General features: G+C 38.9%; 1 protein-coding gene and 1 long non-coding RNA gene across 4 annotated transcripts in view; one reads left to right on the top strand and one right to left on the bottom strand.

Annotated features, from left to right (window-relative positions):
- Nucleotides 1–9,969, bottom strand: part of LOC138359924 (uncharacterized) — a 148,652-nt gene that overhangs the window by 125,366 nt on the left and 13,317 nt on the right. The gene's annotated exons all lie outside the window — the stretch shown is intronic.
- On the top strand, nucleotides 1,515–9,962 carry LOC138360023 (uncharacterized). 3 transcript variants are annotated; one of them, XR_011226176.1, is made up of 8 exons: nucleotides 1,515–1,780; nucleotides 2,244–2,328; nucleotides 4,049–4,114; nucleotides 7,044–7,158; nucleotides 7,948–8,054; nucleotides 8,697–8,765; nucleotides 9,012–9,092; nucleotides 9,810–9,962. XR_011226176.1 is itself a non-coding variant. In XM_069319931.1 (7 exons), exons 1-4 carry the CDS (start codon nucleotides 1,677–1,679, stop codon nucleotides 8,025–8,027), a joined length of 384 nt encoding a protein of 127 aa, XP_069176032.1. In that variant the 5' UTR covers nucleotides 1,515–1,676; the 3' UTR covers nucleotides 8,028–8,054; nucleotides 8,697–8,765; nucleotides 9,012–9,092; nucleotides 9,810–9,962. The 3 variants fall into 3 exon arrangements, 2 of the variants coding, with proteins under 2 accessions (XP_069176032.1, XP_069176033.1); XM_069319931.1 differs by lacking the exon at nucleotides 4,049–4,114; XM_069319932.1 differs by lacking the exons at nucleotides 4,049–4,114; nucleotides 8,697–8,765.

The following is a 9,969-nucleotide window of genomic DNA, read 5'->3' as shown; positions in this document are numbered from 1 at the left end:
GTTATTTAACACGGGTGGCACACGCACAAGGGGACACAGGTGGAAGCTCAGTACCCAAATGAGCCACAGAGACATCAGAAAGAACTTTTTCAGTGAAAGAGTAGTTAGTAAATGGAATGCACTAGGAAGTGATGTGGTGGAGGCTGACTCCATACACAGTTTCAAATGTAGATATGATAGAGCTCGAGAAGCTCAGCAATCTGTACACTAGTAGATTGACGGTTGAGAGGCGGGACCACAACCCCCGCAAGTACAACTAGGTTAGTACACACACACACACACACACACACACACACACACACACACACACACACACACACACACACACACACACACACACACACACACACACACACACACACACAAACACACACACACACACACACAGTTTGATAGTTTCACCTCATTGTGCTTCACTCACACTGTATCTTGTGCTACCCACTCGCCCAGTATTAGTACTTACGACATTCAACTTCACCAGAGTAATCAGTACCATCAGTTATTATGTTGAACTCAAATTTTGCTACAATATACCTATTAAAATCTTACCTTATGTTAGCTTAAGGACCTGCCCGAAACACTATGCGTCTTAGTGGCTTTACAAGAATGTAAGAACAATGTTATGTACTCTCACAACCCAATGCACCTTCTTGTATTTAAATAAATAAAATAAATAAATAAACATACGTTCCCTCCACCCCCCCCCCCAGGCCGGTGCCACATGCAGCCAACAACAGCTGCCTGGGAGGCCAATGACCCAGATCTAAGTGCTTGAGTGACACTGAGAAGTCTAAGAAATAAAATTAACGAATTAAATGCTCTTGTCAGCACAGAAAAAAAGAATATTGCACATGCCGAAACATGGATGAATGTAGAAAATGGAGGACTATTAGCTGAACATAAAATAAATAGATTTAAACTATATCAGATATATTAGACGAGGGGGAGTAGCCATGTATGTTGGGGACAACTTGAAATGTAGTCTCAAAGAGGGAATAAAAACTGAGCCACACACAGAAACTATTTGGATAGAATTAAAAGAAAGCAAATATTATAATAGGAGTTATATATAGGCCACCAAATTTAGACAGAATGGAAGCAAAGGATCTATGGAATGAAATATCTAGAGCATCTAGATCTAACAGTATTTGTCATAGGTGACTTTAACTTTAGTGGAATAAACTGGTTGAACAAAACGGAATAGTGAAGCAGAAGATTTTCTAGAATTAATTGAAGATTGTTTTCTTACGCAACACATTAAGGAACCAACGCGGGAAAATATTTTAGATTTAGTGTTAACTAACAGGGAAACACAAATTAATGACATCGAAATAGGGAGTGAGCTAGGGAACAGTGATCAGAGAAGTCAGATTTAGCATAGAATGGAATAGACCTGTAAGAGAAAATTCTGTTAAGTGCCAGATTTTCGAAAAGCTGATTTTAACGTTAGACGGAACGGGACGCGCCGATGCGTCCGGATAGCGCGAAAGTGTTTTAATTAACACTTTAAATTGTATTTGCAGGTGGTAAATTGTTTCGGCTGCTACAGCTCTCCAGCCCAAGTTGTTGACTGGCTAGTCTTTGACTGCCTCCCAACATGTTAGTGAGGTCCTGAGCTGATGTACCCTATGGCGAAGAGTGAGGCACTAGTTTCCTGAAGTAATGTATAGCATGAGATGGCACCCATTCTAAACAGCAGCCGGCACCAACTCTGGCCGACGTTGGAGTGGACAAGACCCAGATCCTGTGGGGAGGAAAAGTCTACACTAAACTGTAAAAGGTACAGATAATCTGACCCCCCCCCCCCTTTGGCAGTTTCTCGGGTACCCCCTCTTTTCCATTTCCTTATTTTGTAAAGCTTTATCTTAAACGGCAGCAAAGCTTGGCACTCGTGGCTTTAGTAGGACTGTTCCATTGGATTGTAACTGTGGGTGGGGGATAAGCATCTCTAGTTTTGTTCTGCATTGTAGTCTCTCTTTAAACCATTTTAATGTTGCACTTAACTTATTGTTCTTGACAGTTTTGCAAACTTATAGATTTTCAGTGTGAAGAAATTGGTACCATCCTGTCTGACTTGCAATGTACCGTTTTTATTAATAGCAGTTTCATAAAGAATGACTTATTGGCTGGTATTAAATATCCTCTAAAGCAGATAAAATCGGTAGTGTCCATGCCTTGGCATGATTAGTTGGGCGAATGAGTGTTGTATAACTGCTTTCTAAAGTGTAAACTTTTATTTTCAGGGTGTTGGTTTTTCTCACTGAAGCTACTACTCGTGCAATTTTGATTGGTGATTGTGACTTAGTCCTCCTCGTGATCTACGGCAAGGTAATATTTTTAGCATTTATATTATGCTGCACATGTTAAGCTTTAGTTTTAAATTAGCTTGTCTTCAAATTACATGTGTTGATGACCATTTTTGTATGGGCTTCATACCCTTCACTTTAACATGAATTAACATCCTTAAGTCAGCCCAAAAAATAGAATATATGTTTCTGCGACGTTTAGTAATTTGTAAGACCTTTTCACTATTTTTAAACTATTGATTTTTATCCATTGTAAGTTATTAAATGTGCTTTAACTTAGCAGTAGTGTGGTAGGTTTGGAAAGCTTTAAAAAATCCATGTATCCAGAGTTGCTGGAGCTCCTATATTAGGAGCTTAATTTGCAAAGTAAATTTGCATGATAGCCTTGTTTATATAATTTTGGGGAACCAACACTTTAAATATTTAATGGAAATGGTGACCGAATCCTACTTTAGATACCAAAAAATAACCAGAGCAAAGTGTACTTACAAAAGTAGGCAATTGTTCCATTAAATTTAGATAAAATTAATCAGTTTGGTAGTTCCAGGGAGATTTGTGTAGTCAGTCAGTCTTTACTATTGTGAAATGTAGTTTTATTAATTATGCCAATGCTACTTTTTTATATTGCGAGTCTTTGCACCTGTTTCCTAAGATTGACAGCATGAGGTGAATCTTCCAGCTTCGGTCTTGGGAAGTTGTAAATAATTAGGTAATATAACTTTTATTTAAAAGAAAATGAAATTAAAGTGTAGCATAGGCTTGTATCTCCCTTGGGAGAGTTGTCAAACCCATAGATATTTCCTTGTCAAAATACTTTAAAGGTTGTAAGTTGTGCCTATTGTAATTTAGCATTAACGTATTGTCAGTCTTAAAGGGCATGACAATGATTAGGTTTATAATCTAGTATCTTGGCTTAGACAACAAAATTGATTCTACTAAATTGTATAATTATCAATTAACATTGATGCACAATGAATGTGGTACTGCAGTTTAATAATTATGGTCCACAATTTTGTTAAAAATTTGAGTGAATATTTCCAGAAAGTTGATTGTGGCCATACCTGTTGGAGTAGTAAAGACAAACGTTCAAATTGCTCTTCTTGATGTAACCCCAAGCTGTAGGCTGCTGTTATTTTAAGAGGTAATCTTATTTTACTTATGGAAAACTGGCCACTGTAATGATTAATCTCTACTCGATATACAGGCTCAATAGTCTCTGTAGTAATCATACTCTATTGTCAATGAAGTACACAAGTCTTAGGTGATCCATTGGCTGAGGAAAATCAATTCATTGAAATAAATTTATTGAGGTAAAATCCAACAAGGGATGAGGTAGCTAAGGCAGTTCATAACTTGTCCTTACTGGTAGCTCAGTAATTTTTTTAGCTAGTATGTTGCATAATAAAAATTATATGGTTGTTAAAATGTTCGTTGCACACACCATAATGGCCGTCAGATGTTAAATGTCAGACCAAGGGGTGAGATTAATGGTAAATGTGACATTGATCAGTGCAATGTTACTAGATTCTTGAAACTTTCCCTTGCATGGTCAAATTTATTATGTAATTATTTTAATTTGTATCTATTGGTTTGGTGTGCAAATGTTATTGTAAGTTTCATAAACTTTCTAATGTGACTTGTTATACTGAGAGCACTTTATGAATATTAAAGTACCGAAGTTCATAATTTGTAAGCTTAATAGTAACAAAGTATACTAAAATGTATTTATTTTCTCTTGACAGGTGGAGACGCATTATCTGAAATGGCTGTTGCAATGTATTGAAATTAAATTTTATTAAAAACTCTGGGTTAGTTGAAGTCACTTATTGTAAATAGTGATATTGTGGTGTTTTAGAGTAGTTTCTCTAATTTTATTGAAACGAGCTTTTTCAGTGTTTTGGAATGTTTAATAAGGTTCTTGGCACCATCTGTGTCTTGACTACAAATTTACTTGTTACTAGATTATAAATATATTGGTGTTCTGGCCAGTTTACCTTGTTTGAGCAACAAGGTGATGCAAGGCAGTTTTTTTTCCCAACTTGGCTGTAGTTGTTAAAGCCAAACGTAACTTAGAAACGTTGGTTGCAAGTTTGTAGTGTGGTGCATGGGATTGAAGGAATAATCACCGCTCCACATTGATAAGATAGATTCCTGTTGCATTGAAGTCGGCAAGTTGAATAAATGTTTTGGAAAATATTGTAGTTATAATATTGTACAACATTGTGTTAATTAGAATAATGATCATAACTTGGTGAAAGGGTGGTTATTATATTGGTTTTCAATTTTATAATTACTTTATTATAGCAAATGTTTGTATTTGAAGGTAGTTAAAATCTAATTTATATATTACCTGTTGGTAATATAGTCGCCAACATCAAACTTAAAGTATACAAGGCATTATAGTAAGTCTTTACCAAAGTTCATGTATATTAGGATACTTAATGTAGGTGTACATAAGCTAAAAGTTGAAAAAATAACGTTAATAGAACACAATTGTATAGATTATCATTGCCCATACTGTAGATATTAGTGATAAGGTTTCTACTAAATGAGTTCCATCTCCCTTTCTGGCTGTCGTTGTCGTGACGTAAAGTAGAGGGTGGGGGAGGGGGGGTTAAACGCACAACTGTCAGATTAGTTTCACTTCACATCTGCAAGGTGACAATCTTTCATAATTTCACATTCAATGATCTTGTAATATCGACACATTGGTTTTTAAAAACAAACCTCACTTTTGATAGTATCACCTTTTGATAGTAAGACCCTTCAGCCACCTATCATTCTTGCTGGTGCCAGATGCCCTGTTCAAGAGTACATCCCCCCTCTCACTCATTGTAATAAGTGAGGCAAGTTCGAGCACGGTGCCCTCAAATGCACAAGTCTTCGTTTCTCTCTGCCCCATGTGTGGGGACGATAGCCACTCTAAGACGATTGCTCATATCCCCCGGGCTCGCTACCTGAATTGCGGCGAGGCCCACCCTACATTCTCTCGCAGGTGTATCGACTCAAAGCTTGAAGTAGTCCTTAACTTGAAACACCAGGATCATTTGACTTTTCCCGAGGCAAGACACGGTTTGCAGTGTCCACCCCTTCACTGGCGTATCTTATGCTCGCACGTTGTTCTACCTCTCGTCCTTCCCACCTTTGTCCCACAACCATTTCTAGGGCTTGGACCCGAACATGCCCACCACCTTCCCTGTTCCTTTACGTCCTGGGTCGGAAGGTATCTCTCGTGAATCTCCTTCTGGATTCCCTCCCCCCCCCCTCTTTCCTTTTCCTACCCTGTCTGCCAAGTCATTTCGTTTTCCCCGATCCTTCCTGTCCCTCCCCACTACCTCTTGGCCCTCCACGTCGCCTGTCTGTCCAGGCTGATGTCCATCATCCTCCCAGCAATCTTGATGTTGTTCACTCCCATTCTTCACTTAAGACCCTAGTCAGTCGGCCAGTACGATGTTACTGGAACACCTGTCCGTCAGAAACGTAAGCCTGGCTCCTCTCCATCCTCCTCCTCCTGCGGGTAAGAAAAGAGACGGCATTCCTTTCTTCCTCGCCCTCTAACTATTGCTTACTCCCCATTTTATTGGTTGGGGCCCCCCTGTCCCTAATGTGGAAGTTTCTTTTGGCCCAATTCCCTCTTGGTTGCTGACCTAGAGTTTCTACCCCCCTATCCTCCTGGCCTTGACAGCCCCTCTCCCCCCCCTCCCTGAACCCTGTCAATCTGCCTCTGGTGTCCTGCTCTTTTTTTCCCTCCATTCTTACTAAGTTAACCCATGGCCCGCTAAACCGTATTCTGATCTTTAGCTTTTTTAACATGCTGTGTTATTTACCTTTGTTTCTTTGTTCTGTTGCTGTCCTTTTATTTTTTTGATGTCAATTCTTCAATGGAATATTCATGGGTTTTATGCTAACTCTCATGAACTCCAATTTCTGTTTAGGTTTCACCACTTTGTCTCTGGGAACCGATGCTTGGTGCTCGTCGTGATAACTGTCGTGGTTATTCCTTTATTCCCCTTCCCCCCCCCCTTGATCTTGCTGGGGCCCATAACTATATTGGTCTCTTGATTCGTACTGATAATCTCTTTGTCCTACTGTTTCCATGTGCTATCCATTATTTTGCTGGCCATGTTTTTGAGTAAAATGTAGTCTGTTAAATTTTTCCCCCAAATGTCCCTCTTTCCCTTCCTGATGTCAGGAACCTCCTGGACTCCTTAACAGAGCTGGTGTTCCTGTTGGGTTATTTAAACTGTCGACATACCCTTTGGGGTGATGTTGACACACCCGAGGCGGCCTTCTCGAACCATTCGTTCTCTTCCCTGAATTCTGGTGAGCCCACCCCATGTGGACTGTGAGTCTCACTTTCCTGTCTTGATCTTTCTCTGATCGTCTCTGTACTTGGATATCTCGTGGAGGGTTCATAACCTCTATAAGTGACCATTTCACCATCCTTGTTTTCCCTTGTCTTTTCACCCTCCCCTCTCCTTCCCTAGGTGGCAGTTTGCCAAAGCTGATTAGAACCTATTCACCCTCCGTGCTACTGTGACCTCTCCTTACTACCTCTTCCTTGCACCCTCCTCGTTTTCATTAGTCTTCGATGTTACCCTCTATTCCTTGCTCTTCCTCCCAGGGCACACGGAAGTGCGTTCCCGGGACTGCGGGTTGCTAGGGTTGTCGGCTGTAAGTGTGCAGGCTGGAAAAGACTGACGCTGGCAGATGGCTGATTCTTATATTTTGTTTCAGAAAGTGCAGTGGCCTGTTGGACCACCTGGACAGCGAGGCGCGAGAGTTGGAAGTGTTTCCACCATTACGTCAGATACTCCTCTGCCGCAGATTTGGAAGATTTGCAATATTGTGGGTAAGCTCATTCCCTATGACTAGCAGGTTCTTCACCTCTGTGGTACTCTGGTGGTGGAGCCAGTGCAGGTCACAACCGAACTGGGTTCTCACTTGTTAGCTGTGGTTCTAATCTTCAATTTTTCCTTAAAGACGTTCTTGAATCTCGTGCCTTAAACTTCCACACTCGGTGGTACTACATAGCCTTCCCGGTTTGGTGGGTTTTATAAATTTGTACTAAATGAGGTTTAAGTTCTTTACAAGTGGCAAATACATTTAGATCTGTGTACAGTTTGCTTATCTATTTAAAATTAAATCCCATTTGATCCGCAAGGAAGCAAGAGTGATTTGGCATGAATCCTGGGCGAGTAACTGTATCATCTGTTTAATGGTGTAAAATTGGTACCTAGTTAAATTTTTAGTGTTCTGGGGTAACATGGAATAAAGTTATTGGCCTAAATGGTACGCATGCTTGTGGCTGTACAAGAATGAAAGATCTGTCGTATTGTTTTTTTTGACATAAATAGCAACAACTCTTGAGTTTGCTTGGCATGTTTCAAATACATGTTACCAAAGATATATGGGGGAGGGGAATCGTAAACTATAAATTTGAAATACAAATTTTGTAGCATATAAACCTTAAATGTGGGCTTCAAAGTGCTTTATCTTCTAATTTATAAATTAGATATGGTGGGGGGGGGGAAGTAGATAATTTGTTAGTGTAACTTTAAAATGACAAATATTTTAAAGTTAAACAAAATGAAATTGCTATGCAAAACCTTATTAACCATATTTAATGTTCCATTGACAGGTTGTAGAAGGTCCTTCCAACATAACTTCAGGAACAGTTGCAGAACAATCACTGGAAGTGTTAAATGCTACAGAAAGTAGCATAGTTGTCAGAATTAGAGGGCCAAAGTAAGTTTATTTAGTTTAATAGGTAAAATGTGTTTACATAATTTTTACCTAAATATTTAATGAAATTGTGAAGGGACCTTGAAATTGGGTAAATTGAAACTAGTTTAAGGCCTTGACTAGTGGGTACTATATCCTAAAGTTAATTCTTGCAAGAATTGTGCTTTGAATAGAATAAATGGGACTTTAAATTTGTGAATGTAAAGTTGGGCACTAACTGTTAAACGGCATAAATTTGCAAGTTAAAGATTTTATGAAATGTTTTATTTAAATCTTAATTTGTTTACTTAACTTCTGGTGTTAAGTTGGTTGCATGGTTCTTACTTATTTGGCTAGAAATTATTCATTTATAAATAACACATCACAATGTGATATTTCTAATGCACAAGGGCTGTGATGAGGGGTTCAAACTTATGTCGGAGGATCCCAGATGTGCTTTAAGACTGTGCCACAACATGGTAAAAGAATCCCAACTGGGAGGTCTACTGACATCATGGATTTAATCTACGTTTGTAGCTTAAAAGGTTATGTTCATAAATTAAAGAATCATTTAATGATGGTATAGTACACAAATTAAATATTGAATGGTAACTGTACTTCAACTTAGTTTATTTATTTGAAGCTTAAATAGATATTGTCTTCCAGAATATTGATGGGAAAGTCGAACTTCAGCCCTGAGTTTGAAGGTGTTAATTGCTTGACATTCTGAATTAGGCGAGTGTGGTAGTAAACATTATAACTTAAACAATCACTCATTATGGCTGAAGATAATCTGAAATGATGCTTACATGTAGATAAAATAAATTGCTGTCTTTAATGTACTTATGGTTAGTCAAACTAAGTTTAATGTTTTTGCTTGATTAGCATTAAAGGAGAATTCTAACAATCTTAATTGTAAGATTAAAGGAACCTGCATATGTAAAATCTTGTTTAACAAGCTAATTTGGGTAAATGTTTCAGGTGGTATGGAAGATTACAATGTCATCAAAGCATTGACTGGCTTCAGTGTGGTTGTTCTACTCTGCAAATCTACGAAAGTTGGTATGTGGAATTAAGTGTTTTAGCTATGTCAACTAATTAATTTACTTTCATTCATCTAGTCCATTTATAGATGTGTACCAAAGTCCTACTGTTACAACCTGCAGGGATTGATGCAGTTTGTACTGATCCTACCCCATCTCATAAAGGGGACCAGGCAGTCCTGCAGATTTCCCTGGCTTGGCTTTTTCAGAGCCCTGCTCTACTACCCATCCAATAGATGGACTAGAATTGCATAGGTGTAGGGACCTTTAACAATGTGCAAACATTGGAACCAATTGCCGCGTAACATTGTGGAGGTGGGGTCCCTCGATTGTTTCAAGCACGGGTTGGACAAGTATATGAGTGGGATTGGGTGGTTATAGAATAGGAGCTGCCTCGTATGGGCCAATAGGCCTTCTGCAGTTACCTTTGTTCTTATGTTCTTATGTTCAAACATTGTTAATCACCACAGGACTTGTTCACTGAAAGAGTGGATACATCCAGAGGTTTAGTGCCTGAAACATGATGTACATAGGCTTTACACCATGTTGGGCACTAAACCAAAAGATGTGATGCACTCTTTCAGCCAACAAGTCTTGCCTCAAATGGAAGTAAGGGGTAGGCCTTGCTGAGCCAATGTTAAAAGATTGGCACTTAGGCGTTTTGGTGCTTATAGATAGGTGTTAGTGTTAATAAAATGAGTGTCCCTGTTTGATATACTTTATTTTTCCTTTACAGGTGGATGTTGTCCTTGGTACTCTGGTTTTCTCTGGCCTTTTGATGATCTTTGAGTCTTCAGTGGATTGAATCTAGGAGGAGCAGCTTCCCACAACCTGAAATAGACAATACTGATGTTACACTGTAAACTATTAAATAAATATTCCAATGAAACTTTATA

Source organism: Procambarus clarkii, chromosome 94 (genome assembly GCF_040958095.1).
Source record: "Procambarus clarkii isolate CNS0578487 chromosome 94, FALCON_Pclarkii_2.0, whole genome shotgun sequence".
NCBI classification, from domain to species: Eukaryota; Metazoa; Arthropoda; class Malacostraca; order Decapoda; family Cambaridae; genus Procambarus; species Procambarus clarkii.
The sequence above is the reverse complement of the archived record's forward strand: the minus strand, read 5'-3'. Positions and strand labels throughout refer to the sequence as shown.